The sequence below is a fragment of the Zeugodacus cucurbitae genome, chromosome 4 (assembly GCF_028554725.1).
Source record: "Zeugodacus cucurbitae isolate PBARC_wt_2022May chromosome 4, idZeuCucr1.2, whole genome shotgun sequence".
Classification (NCBI taxonomy): domain Eukaryota; kingdom Metazoa; phylum Arthropoda; class Insecta; order Diptera; family Tephritidae; genus Zeugodacus; species Zeugodacus cucurbitae.
This window is the reverse complement of record NC_071669.1, coordinates 45,717,096-45,737,749: the sequence shown is the minus strand read 5'-3', so window position 1 is coordinate 45,737,749 and position 20,654 is coordinate 45,717,096. Positions and strand designations below refer to the sequence as shown.

Here is a 20,654-nt window from a genome sequence, read left to right as displayed (position 1 = left end):
TTCATTTTGAATGATCCTGTCAGGGGTCACAATAGAGGAGTTTTACTTTTTGTAATTTTAATTTTCTGAAATTATTCTTTAAATATGTATCTATAAGACAGAAACAAGTTTGAATTAAATAAACAATTTTTTACATAGAAAAATATTGAAAATATGTAATTTTTTACGCGACAAACCCCATGTAACCCCTTAAAGACTCTTTAGAATCATTAGAGTTTGAGAAACAGAATCGAATATGAGACAATAAATATTTCTTTTAAGAAAAAATGCTTCAATAACCTAAAATAAACTATTATTTAGATCAGTGTTCAGTTTAAATAAACTTAAAAAATTACTTTTGATCTGATTCAAAAATCGATATAATATTTTATTAAATAATATTTGACTAAAATTTAATTTTGTCCACTTGCAGAAGAAGAATGAAGCTCAAGAAACCCCTGAAGTGACCATGGCTCATAAAAAGGCGAAAGAATGGATTGTAGCCATGGCAAGGGCTAACTATCAAGATCTGTCCAAACTGGCTACAGAATATCCCGAATTGGTCAAACTACACGTAAGTCAGACAATTTAATTAATTTTATTTATTTATTTATTTATAAATTTGTTTCCATTGAGTAGTAAGTTTATAAATTTGTTATGCATGTCCATTGCCTTCGTGTCTGACATTGACTTTGATCTACGTAACTCGCAGCTGACAAATGATCACATTAGCCACGGTCACTTGACAATTGTCCAGCTGTCAGTGTGCGGTGCAAATGATAAACATATATAGGAATTTACATACATACATATGTATGTATATAGTTACACATGAGTAAGTGATTTGTGCTGAATAGTATTGTAGAAGGTGATGTGTCTGGCGCCAACAAGTTAAAAAAAAATATACTTGAGATTGTCTTTGTACTCTTTGTACCACATGTGGCTGCTGTGACAGACACCAAGGCACGCCTTAAAAACTAAATTTGAAATATTAGACACTTTGTTAGTGCTATGGATATATGGAATATTCATAAGGTCAAGTGAAAAGATAGAAAGATGAAGTCGTAAATAATCTAAGGATATACCAGAGGCAATTGGAGAATATATAAATAGGCATATATATAAATATAAAATTGTTTAACAAAATATGTTAGGTTTTAGAAGCAAATTTGTTTCAAAATTTTTAATAGTTTTAAGGTAAGTGGAATGTTTTGAAGATTATATACATAATTATATGTATATTTCTTCGATAATCTTCAAAAAATAATTTCTATTTGATTGATTTCTTCACCCTGAAATATTATAAATCGGATAGCTAAATATGTACAGCTTAATATTGGCAATTTTTTTTTCAAATGTTCTAACACAAAAACATTTTTTCATAAATTCCTTTATAAGGAGTTTATTAAAATAATGTAATTAAATACCTCTTAAAACATAATAGCTAAAAATTTTCAAAAGTTTCCATTTGGATCTGTACCCAAGCGAGTACAATGGGATAATGAGTGGTATCTATATAAAGTAGCAGTTATATAAAACATAATTATTAGATGGTTACTTTTTTGAAACATTCTCGCTCTATAGAAAGTGCTATATTACATAGCTCACATATCCAACGAATTCTTAGGTGGCACTCCCTGCACCTGAGGTGGTTCGGTATTCGATTTGATGTGAAAAGAGGCCACCACGAATTCTTTCTCCGAAACTTTATACGGTAAGCACGCAAATATTGGTCGTGGATGTCAACTCCACCCGAGTTTTATTTCGCGATTAACTTTGGCTGATGAACATTCCTCTTACGTCCTTCCCGTCTTGACCATCGTTTGATGGTATGCAACGGTTAATTTGTGTCAATCAAAATTAACAGAATCGCTTGATTCTACTTAGCCCGCGTCTGCTCCTCGTTTCAAAGAAGCATTTTCTATACCCAAGCGAGTACAATGGGATCGAATGGGTTAATATAGGCTTACGCTAATGGTTATAATCTGACTAAACCCAATCTTTGGGCTTTTCGGCATTAATGTAGAGTTGATAGCGTCTAACGTGTTCTTATATTAATGTTTTCAATCATGGCTAGATAGAATTGACATCATCGAAAATTTTTTTACTGATTATATAACATAGTTATAAGATAAAGAATATAGTTGAAGGCTTGAAAATTGATCTGAATTTAATTATTTTAAAATCACGAGTTGTATTTGTTGGATCCCTACATATTTTTTATCTGATAAACAAAATCAAAGGCTTTTGAGGTTCAAAAATTAAAAATGGTTGAATAAGGTGTTATTTAATTCCTCTGAAAAGATCGATATACCCAACTAGGCACTATAAATCCGCTTCGTAACAGCAATAACGGTTTATCATGCATTACAAAACACAGATCTGCTTGCACGTAAATGCCATTACATCGTTGTGGTCCTCAAGCAAATTAATTTGTAAAACTCTCAACTTTTGGCAGCAACCAATAATATAAACGTAATTAACCCATTGCGAATCAAACGAACTATATAAATACATACATACATATATATATATATATATATATATAGATATATAATCATATGTGTGTGCATGCAACTTGCTGTTGACACTAATTTATTTCTCCGGCAGCCTACTTGGAAATGCATAAAAATGATTTATGCCCATTTCCGCTTCATTGCCAACCCAAATGATTCGAAGAATTGCAAGCGCCGCATAATTCGCGCATTTCACTGCAGTGCAACGGCAACTCCTTATTAATTGCAATTTCTCTGCATTTATAAATTGCAACCGCCAAGATTGCAGGCAAACCGAAGGCATACAATTCAATTGCGACTCCTTGTTAGGCAACGCAACGCATCGCATTATTTCCGGGAACAAGAGATTTGTAGCCCAATTAGTTAATTCCACACAAAAATATCCACATGAACTTGTGATCCAGCACAAGTTGCAACCACAATCACACAGATTCTTCTGTATATATATATGTGTGTGTTTGTCGCCGCTAGTCAATTCCAATTCAAGATGAGCTGTCATAAGCGAGTTCCATCCGTGGGGGAAATGCAACCGCAAGCAGGCAATATTTCCCCCAAATTGCCATAAATCTTCTGCGCAAGCAGCAAGTCCCACGGAGGTTGATCTGAGATGCGCGAGTGGTGTTGGCGGTGATGGCGTTGTTGTTGTCGCTGCAGCATAAAAAATGAATTATGCGCCTCTTTATCGGCGTGAAATGCAGCAAAAATTGTAAATAAAGCGTAAAAACGAAAACGAAACGAAAAATTAAGGGCGTGCGGCGTTGTAATTGAGAGACTGAATTTTGTATGTAAATTACTGTTACGAGTGTGTGGTTGTTGCGCTGGCAGCGAGGGCAAGTCCTAAATTGTATATGTCAACTATTTTATGGATATTTGGTTGCATATGAACTGTTGGAATTAGTGGCATTGTCTAACATTTAGAAAATTTATTTTTTGTTTTTGAGGTATTTACATGACCATATATCTGTGTGAGTATCTAAACAATAAATAATAAAAAAGCCCCTCCTTTTTTAAGGTCCACATTTTATGAATATATTGACTTTGTTAAATTTTTAATTGGCCATTGTTGTCTGCTTACACATTTTATTGTGTCATTACTTATAAATTTATTAACAAAAAAATATGTATAAATTTCCTCAACATGTTTTTTTATATTTATGTATATTCGATTTTTTTTATTTTAATGAAAGTAAAAGCATTCTGTGAACTGTTTAAATTCGATGGAGGAATTCTAAATGCATTTAATTTAAGTTCCAAAAAACTTTGTTGAATATCTTTTAAAAAATCTTTCGCCAAATTTGTCCGAACAACGAGTTTAGACGTCGGGGATTAGGCCAGGTCTAGAGTCTCCATAAAGATCAGAATAATGAATTATTATTCTGAGAGTAAGGAAACTTGAATTTCCCTCTTTAAAGCTTTATTAAACATATATACATTCCATTTTTGTAAAGTATCTTTCTCAAGAGGGCATCTTATATAAACCCGTGTTATCTGAAACAAAATGAAAAATTTAACTTAATAAGATCGGTTATAGGTTTTTGGCTTTTGATCAATTTTTCGTAAAATGAAAACATGTAGAAGAAAGCGGTTCAATTTTGTAGCTCCAGGAGTAATTGTACCATAGCCTCCGGCCATCTCTCAATATAAAAAATTAAGTTACGAAAAAAACACATTTACATTTTTACGAGATATTTCGGCAGACCCTATAGATTCACCGGATTGAACATGAACCTTTTTTCTCTATTATATTATCAGGGACCGGAAATAAGAGTTATTTTACAATTTTTAATAAAAAAATCATACATAAAGGAACATCGTAGAAAAGTTTTAATTACACCATCATGATTTTTATGTGAACTATATGCGAAATATTGTATGATTTTTAAATTTTGATTTTTATATATTTAGATAAAAAATAAAAGTTATTTTTTGATTTTTATTTTTTTAGATCAGAAATAAAAGTTATTTTTGTCTTTTATTTTTTTAGATCAAAAAATAAGAATTATTTTTTATTTTTATATTTTTAAATCAATAATAAAAATCAATTCAAAATTTGTGACATAATATATTTCTGAAAAAACCTCTTAACACTGACTTGAATGGCAGCCAAAACTTATAAGCCTCTCGCAGTAGTAACCATTACTTTTTAAGTTTTACGTAAGCTAAGAAATTAGAATTTTTTTTATTTCGCTCTATTCACGTTTTATAGCTGATACATTATCCATGATATTTTCATAATTTTCTATATTTTAATTGTGAGTTTCTTCTTTATCACTACGCCTAAATTTGCTTCTTCTGAATACTGTTTTAATTAAAGCATTGTTACCGTGAGTATATCTACGTAAGAGTTTATTGGACGTTTGATAATGGATAAGTCGCATATATTCATATATAAAAATTGGAATGATGCAGCATATTGTAATACATACGGCATAAATAAATAAATAAAAAATTTTGTAATGATTTTTATTATTGATTTAAAAATATAAAAATCAAAAATAATTCTTATTTTTTTATAAAAAAAAAAAATAAAAATCAAAAATAACTTTTATTTTTGATCTAAAAAAATAACTTTTATTTTTGATCTAAAAAAATAATAATCAAAAATAACTCTTATTTTTTGATTTTTTTGATAAAAGTCATAAGAGTTACGGTCCCTGTATATTATTATTATTTTATATCAATTGAATATTGTCAGGATTCGTTAAGATTCGTTTTTTTTTTTTGTTTTATTGAAACCTCTAAAATGACCTAATTCTTTAATTCTACTACTTAATCCTAGTACACTGTTGATCTAAGTTATCAAAATTAGTCGTATAACGGTACCTAAGATTGAGACTACAAACTCAAAACGACCGATAAGTTTTTCTATTTTTGAAAATGCCTAATATGTGAAAATGATAAATTGAAATTGCATCAAGACCCAGTACATGCATTTTATTCCAAAACAGGAATTTTAGAAAATTACATGTCCTGAATTTTTAGTTCTTAAATGTATGGCGTCTTTTATTATATTTAAATGTTTTTATAATATATTTTTACTAAAAATATGTTACTTTGAACCTAATTTTTTATTTCACAAAACCACCCTTCGAAGAAAGCATAAAACATTGCTATTTCAACCAACATTAATACCCGTTTGCTATAACAATATGTTAAGGCGAAAAATATGTTTCTTTCTGTATAAATATTTTTTAACTGTTTGTGTTAAAACATATTCCAACTCCCACTGCTATCATTATTTAGAATCTCTTTCACAAATTAATGTAAATTTCATTAACTAAAACCCAACAAAGTTTTTTGCATGATTAGCAATTTCATAAAAGAAACTTTTCAGTACAAATTAATTTCAATTTTAATTAGAAACTGCTTTCACGAAAAAAATTTTTAAATGAGTTAAAAGAATAGTAAAATAAAAACAATGTTCCTCATTAACGGCATACGCATTACTTTCACAAACAACACACGAACCAACCGACGGATGATTTCGTGGGCGTAACTGCACTGTGTATTTCCATTTCGAACACAAGTACACACCCACAACCGAAAAAAGTATTCTAAGCGGATCTGCCGACATCAGTAGTGTAATGCTACAGAGCTGAAGAAAAAAATTTAAACCCGACTGAAAACTGGAGCCGCAACGAACCCGCCGCCACCTTGTAAAGTCGCCTTGTCGGACATGTGTTTTTCATTTCGTTAAAATTGAGTGCTTCCCTTTTCTCCTATCGTTCTTTTGTCTTACTGTTGTCTTTTTTAAAGTACATGCATTTCTTCCTTATTTTTTGCTTAAAAAAGCAAAGCAAAACAACAACAACAATAATAAATTAACCAAAGTGTAACAAGCTGAAGACACGTGTTGCGGGCGGTGACGGTAAATGCGCGTACAACAAATATGAACACATGTACTAGCAAATATGTACATATGTACAACAACAAAAAAAGCAACATACAAATACATAATATGTTAGAACATACATATATATTATGTGCTTTTAAAATTTTTTTTTAATTTTTAGTTATTTGTTTTTTTTTTTTTTATTTTACAACAACATCAAGTCAGCAAAATATACAGCCAATTGCGAATTCTTTCTGTAATTTACGTCCATATGGCAGCATTTTAGTCGCGTCACTGACTGTCATTCGTTAGCCGCCAATAACACATCCAAACACAAGCATATTGGGTCCGTTGGAAGCGCAGCTTATCACGAAAAGCGTTCAAATGTCATGTTTTCCTGAATTGCCCGCCGTCCTCAGGGAATGCGTGGTTGTTGTTATTATTTGCTGTTACTTTCTATTTTTTTTTTGTCGCCATGCGGACTGTTCCGAAATTTGGCATGCGAAAAGCAATATTTCTGCCAACTTATTTTTTGGCTGTAGAAATTCATTAAGCTTTTTGAATTATATTCGTATAACCCCTTCGTACATTTTTAGTAACCGCCCACTGCCGTGGTGACGCTGTGACGTGCGAAGGCGTCACCAGAACAAACAGAAACCTCAAATATAAAAAACACGCCGAAAACATATTTTACCATTAATTGTCAACATGATTTTTTTTTCAATTTGCGGAAAGCAACAACAATTACTTAAGTGATAATTTTCGCCTTTGATTATACGAATTTTATTTTTTTGATTTTTTAATTTTCTTAATTTTAGCTTTGCGCATTTTGTTTGTTGAAATGTTGTCGAACAACATGAAGTACAAGAATTTTGTATTTAATTTGTTGGGTTGTCACACGCTCAAGCGCAACGAAGTGTCGGTGCGTCGCCTCACAACTGACAGCTACTATTTTTTGATTTTGCAATAAACACCTTCACTGGTGATCAAATAAAATATTATGGTTGATTGGATTTTTAATTAAAATATATTTTTTTATTATTTTAAGTATCTGAATTCTTAATATAAGGAAACATTTATTTAAATAAGATTCTTTAATTTGTTGGAATCTTAAAAAATTCTCTAAGCCTTTTTGATCTTCCGTCGGATCACATGGGGTTTGCAGGAAAGTTCTAGTGGTTATCTTCTATCATCAGCAAATACTCCAAGCATCTACTCTACAGAATCCATGTAACTCCTCATTTTGCTGTATACAATTTTACCAATAAGTTTATACGGGATATTGAATATCTATAAAACTTCTAAAAATTATTACCGTTGCTGTCAGTATGTTTAGGAAAATACAATTTACGAGATTGTTTCAACGGAGTTTGGTCTAGATCTACCAGAATGTGTTTAGAGACAAACACAACTTGCGAGATCGTTTCAAGTAATTGGGTCTAGGAAACCGGAAGGTTCCTGGACTTGAAAAAATTATTTATCAAAATAATTTCCTGAATATAATATGCTGCTACAACAAAAACAATAAAGACATTTATAGATTTTCGTAATCTCTTTTATAGTAGCGAAGCTTTTAAGGGGGAATTCTGGTCTAGACGCATGAATTTTAGGCATTTTTTAAACTAAGATAAAAAAATGAAAAACATGTTTACTAACCATTTTGTATATGTTTTTTAATGACATTTTAATAATATAAAGAAATTGCAAGAAAAAAATCAAAATTCGTCGAGATAGGGGCCGGTGGAGTGGGGGCTTCAAAAAAAAACGGTGCGTCCTGGTTGACGTAATTTCAACCCTTGTAGAGAACTAAAACACAAAAAACATGAAGATTCTTCATTAGTAAGAATGTCGTTATCGGTTGACCATTTTCAAAAAAAAAAAAAAATAAATAAAATGTCTGACTTGAAAAAAAAAATTTTTTGTGACCCGATTTTTTCGACCTTTTCGAATTATTTAAAAATACTTCAAATCAAAAATTTTGGAAATCCAAGGCAGACACGATAGAACATTGTATAAAGAAGATATATACCAAAAAAGGAATCGGTTCAGTAGAACTTCAGATATCATGTCAACCACCTCAAAAAAGTAGTTTCGAGAAAAATGCGTTTAAAGTTTAGGAGACCGCTCGGCGCACTCGGACGCCACGTCACAAAACCGGCTGTTTCTCCGAAAATAAGTCGAATTTTGAAAAATCCTTCCAAGGTCATATTTTTGAAAATCTAAACTTTCAAAATATGCAAAAAAAACGATTTTTTCAAAATCCTAGACCAAAATACCCCATTAAACCACGGCTTTATTCCTTATTACATACGCGATCCAAATGCGAATTTGTTGGCAGAAGACAAATTGTCACAATTCTTACAAAAATAATTATTATAGGGATCCAAATGCGAACTACGATCTCAAAAACTGTAAACAAAATTCAATATATTTATTTTTTATTAAAAAAAAGTGAACAAACTATTTTCCATTCAATTAATTTATGACTTACTTCTAAAACCAATTAAATCGACAATATTTCTTTGTTTATTTCTTCCCACTGACCAACATCACCAAATCAGGGGGCGATGGGTAAAAATAATGTCAAGTCATTGGCCGCCAACAAGCGGGACAAGCAAGCTATGCCACAACAAACGGCAATAAAAACAAAATATTTTTAATTTGAGCGAGTGCCCACCCTTTTCATGGCATAAACACACAACAGACACTCATGCATACTCATGCAGGGCCATAGCTACATACAGTTAGTTTGAATAACATGAAATTCAATTTGCCCGCATGTCAAACTGCACTAAGCCAGGTCAAAAATGCCGTTCAAATGTGGCCGGCCATCCAAGCTGTTGGTGTAACGGATAAACGAGCTGCTAACGCATGTAAATACGTGCAACAACAACGAAAAACAATAGACAAATGTGAATAAATGAAATACAGATAGACAAAAAAAAACTGTGATAAGTTGGGAAAAAGTTTGGATAATATACAACTTTACGTACAGTGTGTGAGAGGAATAATCAGAAAGTATTCATATTGTTTCGAAAATTCTTTCAAATTAGTCTCCCTAATTTATACTCATCCAATCTTTAAGATTTTTATTTGATATCGGGTGAGAATCCCGTGCGACTACATCTGAATTTTAGAAAAAAGATTTTCCAGCGAACTCTCGATAAAATATCTTTAGATATCCTCGCTTTCAATTACTGTTACCCTAAGAAGTTTACAAGGTCATTCCTTCCTATTTAATAATCTCAACTATCCTCTCCGTCTAAGGAATTTTCGCTCTTGTACGTATGTGGTACAGATTAATGTGACTAAGATTTTCGGAATTTTACATCTTCTGTCCTTGGCACGTCCATTGCACTTTTTGGATGGCGGTGATGTCAGACTTTAGTCGTATGAGGTCCGGTTCCCAATTAAGGGTCCAGACATTCCAGGTGCATGCCCTCAAATCATAATCCTCAAAACGTTTGCAGGGTTCGTCATTAAAAGGAGGGTTTCTCATCAGAAGCTTTCGTTGATTTTTCATTGATATTTCATTTCTATGTGGTGAGTCCCAAACCCTACGAGGATACTTGGTCTAAAAGCGGAAGTCGTGAGCTGCTTGAACATGGAGAAGAATCGTTTCTGGACTCCCAATTGAATGGCAATCAAACACTTTCCTCACTACGTGAACATCTACACATGATTCTATCATCCCATTATAACAGCCTTTATAGTCTTATAAATGGAATAGGGACTCACTCTTCGGACATTTAATTCAAATTACTCGGTTGAAAAACAAGCATTTATTCTAAGTTTCGGAGATAAATTTCTCTAAAATCAGAGCAGCAGGAAAGCTTTGTCTTGCTGACCCAACCATTACATGGAAATTCTAGACGATTGGAAAGTGTATGAGTAAAAAAAACTGAAACTCTGTTATAGGGACTCAAAACTCATACTCAAAGCTCAATGATAATTTTGCTTTGCTATACATTTTTGGTATTATTTGGACGTTGTTCTTGAGGCACTGATTTCATGGATATGAATGAAGACACATTTTTCAGAGTCACTATACATTTCAAAGCAAAAATATAGATATTCATATATATGTACCTCCATATGTTTATTTCGATTTGTGTATAACCTTATGGGCGGTGAGGCAAGTTACCAATCTGACGGTCAGTCGACAGTTGTGAACAATAGAAATAGCAACAAAACTGTAGATAAAACAAATACATAACCAAAACATACCAAAATACATGAATTGGAAAAATGCGAAATTGAGGAAACAAAAAACCTGGGAGGCAACTAGGGTGTGGATTCATACATATTTATAGAGAAGGAAGGTGGTATGTAAAGTGAGCTGTGGTGCTGCAGCAAGCACAATCTACCAACTGACTTACGAGTACATTTGCATTTGAGTAACTACAAAACATAACAATGTCGAAGTTTTTAATTAATTCGAAACTTGTTACATTTCATAAGCTCCAACCAACTAGACTACCAATAGCGTTTGCAAATTGAGGTGAGGATTTCCAATTTCCAAATTGTAGATATTTGTGATGTGTGGCTGTGCGTATAGATATGTATCCTCGTATGTCTATGTACATATGTACAAATTGCGTCGGCAATTGACAGTACTACATGAAGCTGATGGATATCGAGAGATGGTGATGCGTAGCACAGCATAGCAAAAACTATGAAAAATCTTTATGCCTGGACAACAAAGCGTTGCTCCTCCTATAGCTTGCGATTCCAAACCATTCCAAATTTTTGCTGTGAAAATTCACTTACGAAATACCGTTTTATTTGAGCTATGCTCTGTTAAGCTACGGCTTAATAAATGGAGTCGAAGGCTTTGATGAAGTTTATTACTGTACTGTGTTGACGATGATGTGCTTTATGTTACTATAATTAGACGCATATATACAGGGTGTTTTTGTATACAACATCATTCAACCTGTTTTTATTGACCAGAACAGTGGGCTCTATTTGCTACCTTTTCCATTACTGTTTTATATCTCGGGCGATATAGCGCTGATTTCGAAAAATTTGCTTGATTTGAGCTCATCAATGGGTACATTTTGTTTTTGAAATAGCTTTCAGTCAGTAGAGTAAAATCGGTAGGCCAGTCAGTCTCAGGTTTATGCGAATTGTTGAAACTTTTGCGTCACCGACTCTTTCATTTGAAGACCCATTGAAGATTTGTGCAAACGTTATCTCAAAAAGGCACGGTCATGATCTGGATCTCGCATGAACTTTATGCCCCTATAATACGACAATTGTATTGTCCAAAACAAGTCGAATTAATCAAATCTGTTAGTAAATACCAAAGAACACCGACAGAAAATATGATGCACCCTGTATAAATGCAAAATTTCACAAGTTTACGTTACTTTACGACTATTCAACGTCAGAATCGTAGTAATCATAGTCGAACATTGTCGTTTCACTTAATGAATTATTTCATCTTCTGTGTACATATGAACAGTATATCTGGTACTGGGCTTGCTTTCAATTTCAGCCCATTTCATTTGTGTTTCAACATTTTTAGCATTGAGTATATTTTTATACTTTCCTATTTACATACTCACATCCACAAATAGCTGATTTCCTATTGGCCTTCCTTTTTGCTTTCGCTCCAGTCGATCGTTCGTCATGTTTCGCTTAGGGATTTTGCAATATTTTATTGTGTACAATACATCCGAGTAATCATGTTGAAAAGAAATTGAATACACGTTTGCTAAATTGTAATTTCATATGCAAATCAAACTCATCCGCATCGACAAGCGAACGGACGGACAGAAGCTGGTCGGTTGGACAAAGCTTTGAAATGTTGAACTCACACTGGCTTTTGTGTGTGCGGTTAACACGCAAGGGATAGTGCTGCGGGGCAGACGAGCAATGAGTGCATGTAGCTCATCTAATTGATAGTAACAACTCATTCGACTCACTCAAATGTACAAATGTTCATTTGAATGTTTGTATTGCAGTTATGAATGCAATTTTTGCTTAGACGATAGTTGTACCTACACATTTCGAAGTTTGTTTACTTTTTTTTTGCAATCGGAAATAGATGGAACATTTTTAATTTATGTATACCTACTGACATACAACGCAATCTAAGTGTTTAATTACGAATATATGATAGCAGGTGTAGTTTGACTTTGCCATTGAATTTTATTAATTTCTTTTATATTGTATATGCTAAAGAGCTAAAAGTTTAAATATTTGGAAGAAATATTTTTATAATTTTTATTACGCGAGTTTTGGTATTTTGATAAAAAAGTGATAAAGAGGATTAGTGTTAATGGTATACTATTAGGTCTAAAACTTTGCTTCCGCCGTTTTTTTGTAAATTTAATTTTTATTTGTATATGTACAAATGTCGATGAGCCTCAGCCGCACTTTTCTTGAAATTAAAAAAAAAAAAAAAATCCCGCAAATGTCGAGAATTCGGCTCAAAAAGTGACATTTTCAGTTGAGAATAAGTTTGGGATGCAAACAGATCTCTACAAATATTTTGTTGGGTAAATGTTGACACAAATATCCAAGATCGATATAAAAAAATATCAGTTGTAACCAATATATATTTGGAAATGAAAAAAAAATACTCTAGGTAAAGTAATCATTACTTTACTTTACCGAAGAAGATAAATCATATGTTTTCACCCATATGATTTTGGATGACGGTAACATGGGGTTCATTGAGATAGCTAACCTAATCAAAAGAAACTACAGCCCTATCCAAAATGAGTACCGAGCGAAGTCAAAATAGAGGCAATTCATCGTCTCACAAATCACTGTCAACGATGGCCAAATTGGATCTAAATTATTCTTCGTATCTACAAAATGTTCTTGTTTTGAGACCCCAAAATGGCTCAGAGCTTGAAAGGAATTTAGCGACGCTTTATACGTAATCCCCTATTATACAGCGCACATTCAAAAATCTCTTCCGGAAAATATTTTTCTCAGAGACAGTGTTAGATTGAACTATTTGTTCTAAATTTTTAGTACTTTAGACTTTTTTATTAAATTTTCATTTTTAATCATTTAATTATCTGACCTCGTTTATGGGAATCTTTCTCATAATTCGCTTCGGTGTGTACAAAGCCACCCATATCTATGTCACTACAATGGAAGAAATCAAAAGTATTGCTGACTGCTACCAATTTCATTGCCGCCCTAATCTTTCAACAAGCAATTAAATGGCTAATAAAAACACTATCACTAACATTTCATTAACTCTCCCGGCGCGCCACACAGCGCGGCATTTCAGGCTTGCGAACGCAGAATTGTCACCCGACAAAGCACTCAATGTGAAATAATAACAACACTACTGTGTTGTGCTGCACGCACGCACAAACAATTCAATCAACAAAGTCATCAGCAGACGCTGACAACGTCAAAGATTCCGCCTGTGACCAATCAAATGTCAGCCAATGGGAACAACGTTTGAGCATTGCGTTGATAGCGAGTCTCACCTCAGCTGTCTTGCCTAGCACCGCGAAGGGTGAGGTGAACAACTGCGAAATGAAGACGGTATTTCTTGAATCCTTTTGAGAAATGCAATCAAATACGTTTTACGATCACTTTCGGACGAGTGCGGCGGTAGATAGTGGAAATAATTGTTAGTATTGTTGTCATTTTTTTTTTTTAATTCTATAGACATATACAGATATGTACATGCAATCAGACCTCATGCGACAGCGTGCGCTACTGGCTGATTGCTCTACGCGTCTCTTCCGTCTATCGAGGCTAACCTGTGCTTCCATCCGTCCGTCCGTCTGTCCGACTACCCATCTGTGCCACCATATCTATTATTGCTGTAGTTGTTGTAGATATGATAGTTGGTGTTTTTGTGGCGGCATGTCGTTAAATTTAATTAGCACTCGGAAGCGGTGCGCGGCAACGCCGACAAAGCGAACAAAAGCAACTGCCGACCAACGCTTCACACCGGCATACAAACATACTGCCATACTTATGCGCTTAGATTTGCACAGCCAAACAGTAGCACTTTGCCACTGACAATAACTAAAATCATTCACAACTCCTTTGATGTCCCATTTAGGCATTTAAGGCGGAGCGTCCGCCAGCCAACACGCTCGGGACGGCATATTTGAACAGCAAACCACAAGCATAACCTGCAAACCGGCAATAAGACAGTCATTATTTCTTAGTTGTGAATGAAAATTATTGCTTGTCAGGATTTCTTGTGAATACAAGGGTTGTGTGCGTGCCGCCCAGTCCCTCGGCTCTTTGGTGTCAATTGCGTATTTCGGGCGCTCATTCTTGTCTCTATTTTCTTCTGCTTTTTTTAATGAAGGTGCGTCTTAGCCTTACTAAGCGTTGCTCATAAAATTCAAATCAAGTCATTTATGTGGCAATAAAGTCATAAACTTGCTACCGGGTGGCAATGTCAGTCTCTTCAAATTATATTTATATATATTTAATATGTGCCAGTATGTTTTTTGGGTTAATGAAAATGGAGTGAAATTCACTTTTTATACATCATAAATTATTACTTTTACTTTAAATAAAAGCGGCGCTTTTTATGTATTTTTATGACATAACTAGATTACTGACAATAACTAGGAAAGAATTTCATTCATATTTTGCGATACCCACCTCAGCGAATAGTCATACCTATGTATGTGAATCTAACCTAACTCCGATGGTATTTAGTTTAATGACAAAATTTTATTAAAACTGGAGAGGGAAAAGTAATTAAATATTCTAGATATTTATTTATAAGATTTCAAGAAACACCCGTATTTATCTGTTCACAAATTGAAAAACGAAGAGTTTAGGAAAAATACGCTTTTGAGAGCTGTGGGATTAATTCCAACTCCAAAAATGTATTATGCTGTTAGGTAAAATAACACAGCCACCCAAAAAAATTATGGTTCTGACCTGGAGGTCTTACTAAGTGTACCTTATATTTTTTGGGTTGCTAAATCTGAATCCAAGGTCCGCTTGAAGCAGGCGATCGACCAGAAGCGTCCAGAATTGGCCAACAGGAAGGGTGTAGTGTTCCACCAGGACAACGCCAGACCACACACATTGTTGATGACTCGTCAGAAGCTACGGGAACTCGGATGGGAGGTCTTATCACATGCACCATATAGCCCGGACATAGCGCCAAGGGATTACCACCTGTTCCTGTCCATGTCCAACGCCCTTGGTGGTGTACTATTGAACTCAAAAGAGGCTTGTAAAACGTGGCTGTCCGAGTTCTTCGCTAATAAGGAGGTGGGCTTCTACGAGGGGGTATTATGAAATTGCCGTCTAGATGGAAACAGATTATCGAACGAAACGGTGCATATTTGAAGTAAATCCGATCGCTGTAACACTTTTTAGAAAGCATTGAATAAAGAGAAAAAGCAAAAAAGCTTGTACAATATTGGTTATGTTGAACAAAAGTTTAAAGATATATTATATGTACGTATTTCAGAATTATATCATTTTAAAACTCCTTCAATTACCAATACCGGATTTGTTCATAAAGGTGGAAGTTGCTTTTAGTATCTATATCATACGCTTCTTTTAGATTCAACTACTTGTCATCGCAAGTCTGATTATTATTTGAAACAGTACAAAACCATCGGGCCTTTTTTAATCAAAATTGATTAAAGATGCGGTCAACATACTGATACTTTGGGTTTGAACTTAATTTTAAACGATATATTTTAAACTTTCTTTCTAAGAAGACGTCTTTGCACAATTCCATCAGTTTTCCTCAGTCCTCAATTTTTATCACTATATAAATTAGGTGTTAACAAAGCTGGATGTTATTCTGACAAACAAACCTCAATAATACAGATCACAATTAAATAGCTTATTTTTCACTATTGTTGAACTTCTCTTGTCTTTCACACTATTAGACTTCGAAGCCACAAATCAATAACATCGATATCGATAGAAACGAGGAGAAAGGCGCTACTTTAGCGAAGATTTAGTTATACATATACCTGGAAAGTATAACTTTTTTTTAATTTGAGTGACTTAATATCTTATCGTTCAACTAAGCCAACAGCCAAGAACCAAGCTGCAATCGAATCCACTAAAATATGCGCATATTCCACATCCACTAATCGATCAATCGCAGCTAATCATGCAATCGCACAAGTGCCACCAACCATACCGCAATGCCAAATATAGACAACAACGCCCGCCGCCGCAACTACGACAAAAGGAAACAACAAAAACACACACACCAAAAACTGCAGAAAGAACGGGATCACCACAATCAGCCACATTCAACGCGATCATCAACTTCGGCATTTACGGCGATTGTGAAACGAAATGCAAAATATATGCACACGCGTTCGCGCATAAATAAAGACCAGCCAATCAGTCAGTCAGTCAGTTAGCGCGGCAAACGGCTGCTGAGTAAGCGCCCCTACAACTACCATGCCGCCGAACCGCAATCCATACAATAACGCCAACTGTTCGCGGTGCCGGGTGATCGTACATGGCGCCTCGCATCGTTTGTCTCGTTTGGGAATTGTCATCACATCACATCAGTGTTGGGGGCACCACACCGCACAACGGTGGTATCCTGCACACCACATGGACGGCACTTGAACGGCAGCACAGCGCAAGCCAGCGCTTTGCCTCACAAAGCCTTTACCTCGTCCATTGATAGTTCGTATGTTTTTTATTTTCAATTTATTTTGGTTTTTTATGTCGCCGAAAATCGTACGAATGCACGTCAATTGTGCGGCATGGCACATCAATCAACGGCGCATCAATCCACTTGCGCAGACCGAAGTGGACATCGAGCCCGGCTTGATTCCCATTGTGTGCGCGCTGATTTAATGCCCACACGACGGCGTATAATGTGATCATGCGCAGGCGCCTTTGTGAGTGAACGATCCTACCTCAATGACTGTGGCAACCATTCAACGGCGCATTGTCAACCTATTTAACTGCCGACCGCAGCAGTACACTGTGTCCATTTGTCTGCTCACTCTGGCCTTCCGCTTGGTAAGCTTATTCCCGCACTGTAGTATGAAGCTCCGGCGCGCGAGCAAATCAATTCAAATCAGACATGTGAATAAATCACCTGAAGGAGCAACGCGAATGGTGATTTGGTGATTGTCCGCTGAATGATTTCATTGTGGCGAACGACAATTGAACTGACTGACTGACGACTGCCTGGCACATTGGCATTTCAATGTGTCGAAAATGACCCGATTTAAAGTCAAGTTAATCTTCATTTGCCAAGCGCGCTCAAGCTGAGCGAAGCTGTGCGCAGATCAACAGCAAGTTGATATCTGCATCGTATTCTTGTTAGATGCCGCTCAAGAGATTTGGAACTTTTATTTATTGTGTACAACACTGGCGCCAAGTTCTTTTTTGGCAAATTAGTGGGTTTAGCTTAGGCGCCAGTTTTAGTTGGACTTGTTTATGAATTTGGTATAAGCTTTGGGCATTCACATAAAAACTCCACAGGTGAATTCATTTAAAATTTTGCATATTGTTTGTTGTCAAAGTTGTTATTGATCCCACATAAGGAGTTCAACATACTCTTGTTATGATATTGATGATGATTCGATAAAGTTAAATGTCAATGATTTGAAATTGCTCCCTATATAGTATAGTATAGGAGCTTATCCAACTCTGCGAAAGTCTTCTTATGACTTGGTCTATATAAAGATAATCACAGGAGACTCTCGCAGATACCTATGGAGCCAATATCGGTTGAAGATTTCAGGTTTCAGGAAGGGAAGAAAATTAAAGATCACATCCATGGGGCATACGATCAACGCTGTCGCAGGCTCGTTTTTGAATAAACTTATTTGATTAGCTCATTTGCCAACTGAACCACCTCTAAGTTTTAAGGGTTTCTCTATGTCGAAAACTACTATATATCACCTTTGCGAATCTTGACTTACAGTGCTTTCTTAATAAATGACATACGTTCCTCTCTATTTTCCAATTAATCTACTCATAACAACTCAGAATTATTATTCAGACTTATCAGTTTTCTGTTTATCTATGTTCAACGATGTTTTATTGCCTCAACTTGAACATAATTTATAAAATACTCTACAGTAGTTAAACCTTTCATTAGCCAAAAATACTATTGCGACGGATTCGAATCATCAGTGGGAGATTATACACTACTTTTCATTCGTTTAGTACAAAAATTTTATAATTCTCAAGCGGTTAATTTTTTTAATATGTTCTGGCCCAAAGTAAATCGCAAGATGTCAAGGGAATTCTTCGTCCTCAACAAGGTCAATCTTTCCCAAGTCATAGGAGTTCTAACTGGCCATTATCGCATCGGGATTCACGCGGTCAAATCAAATTTTACCAATTACTAGCTGCTTGGAAGAGGATGGGATAGTATTCTCACCACATTTCCTTTAGGAATGTCCCGTCTTTGCGAGATATAGGCAAACATTTCTGGGATCTCACTTTTTTGTGCACCCCCGCGAATTAGCGGATATAGAAGTAAAAAATATCTGCAAATTTATGGTAGATTTTAGGCGCTTTGCCGATTCTTAAATTTAAGCGAGGGGGTTGGGTTTTATGACATCACAAAGGACTGTTCTAAATAGTCTAAGTGTATTTACTTTTTATGAGAACAGCCTTCGTACCTAACCTAACTACTAATACTCCTCACTAAGGTTCAATATTGTAAAAACATTAACCTAATTATTGCCGAAAATAAATTTAGCGGACCATTTAGCAAATTTGTTTCATAAAAACTTAAAGTGCGTAATATTTGTTACCAAACCGCGCATTCTTCAGATTCTTGAACTCTACCATTTTTTCGTGTTAATTGGCAAAGCCTATATTAAAGATCATCCACTTGAAAAATACCAGCAATTACTAAACAGACTCTGAGCTGCGTTCCTAGTAGTGCCACAAAAACACGTCACGGAAGGGAAAAAATTTTTTTTTTCGTAACTTTGGGATTCTTTTTTTCCCAATTTGAAACACAAAAATGGCGTGCAAAACAGGCAAGCAATTGCTCGGAAATGATAATAAAGAGTGGCTCAACAGATTGCATACCACGAACGGGTGACTTCCCGCGAGACGTGCTGCTGTTGCAATGACAATAATTATGGTCACTCGAAATTCGCTGTGTTGTCAACTGTTTTGTTGGTCGCCAACGGTGGCACGTTGCACTGGTCATTGGAACGTGCAAACTGTTGGCGCCAATAACGCCACCCAATAAATGTTTCCGATGACAACAAACCTGCACAGAGACAACGCTGCACGCGAGCCCTGGATTAAGCCCCAGCGAATTAAAATGGCAAAAAACATAACGTTTTGGCGCATTTCATTTCGCGAGTGCAGCCACAAACAACAACGCGATAGCGAAACAGAACAATTGTCGAATGCCAAGCGAATGTGGCAGATGAACAGACGCGTTGCAGCAAAAAACAAACAGCCAACAGACAGCTTTGAAATGCATTTTCTTCTTCTCTTTTTTGTGAATTTTTTGTGAATTTTTTGCTTTAGTTGTTTGCTGGACGATTTCAAAATAGACAAACAAAACTGTGTAGCCTGGCCATGTTGCTCTTCATAAAATCCACGTTTCCCACAACCTTTCAACTGCTGCCTACCCACTCGTCCATCGACTTTTCACTCGATCAGCTTGTGCTGCGGCGGCAGCCATTAATTCCACCAGCTTTGCCAATAAAAATCCACAAAGCAGACAAGAACCTCCTCCTACCAGTGAGTTGATGGCTTGCATGGCTGATCGCTGCAGCTTCGTGCCGTGTCGGACGGTTTTTAATAACATTCAGCTTAATTCGTGTATGCTGTCAATTTTGTGATTTCTCATAATTAAACGCCAATGAAGAGGAGAAACCAGTCGGCGCACAGTCGTTGGGGAGGAGCAGCGCTAAAGTATGTGATCTTGCCTGCCTATGATCACTAGCTTGCAGAGTACACAGTACTGCTGAGCTAAGCAACGCATCGATAGGTCAGCACAGCTAGCATTTCAGTGAGTGACTGAAGTGGAGGGAACAAACACTTATGAGCTCGTGGTTGGAAGCAATTTCATTCGCTGCCTTGATGCGATCATGATCTTGCCACAATACATGCTGATCACTACTGTGCTATGGCTAATTGTTTCTATGATTTTACGTTGCTGCCATCATATGTATGGAGGGTTAGCTTAGTTAGCTTTGCTTTTTCATTGCTCTTCACTTGGTGCGCAAGTGCGATCGCTGATCGTGCTAGAAATTCATAAATCAAATCACCTGTCGACAAGCCAATAAATTTGTACGTTTTTACGGTGTACACATATGCTTACAGCAGCGGACATGTCCGCGAGTGTCTTCCACTCATACATATGCATACGCGTACATATTGTATGATCATATGTT

At 35.4% G+C, this 20,654-nt stretch overlaps 1 protein-coding gene across 1 annotated transcript in view; it reads left to right on the top strand.

The window, feature by feature from the left end:
* The window catches only part of Sowahc_0 (ankyrin repeat domain-containing protein SOWAHB), a 77,648-nt gene that overhangs the window by 24,051 nt on the left and 32,943 nt on the right, over positions 1-20,654 (top strand). The window contains exon 3 of the mRNA XM_029046180.2: positions 413-553. Coding sequence (XP_028902013.2) covers positions 413-553 — 141 coding nt within the window. The remainder of the gene's footprint in view (positions 1-412; positions 554-20,654) is intronic.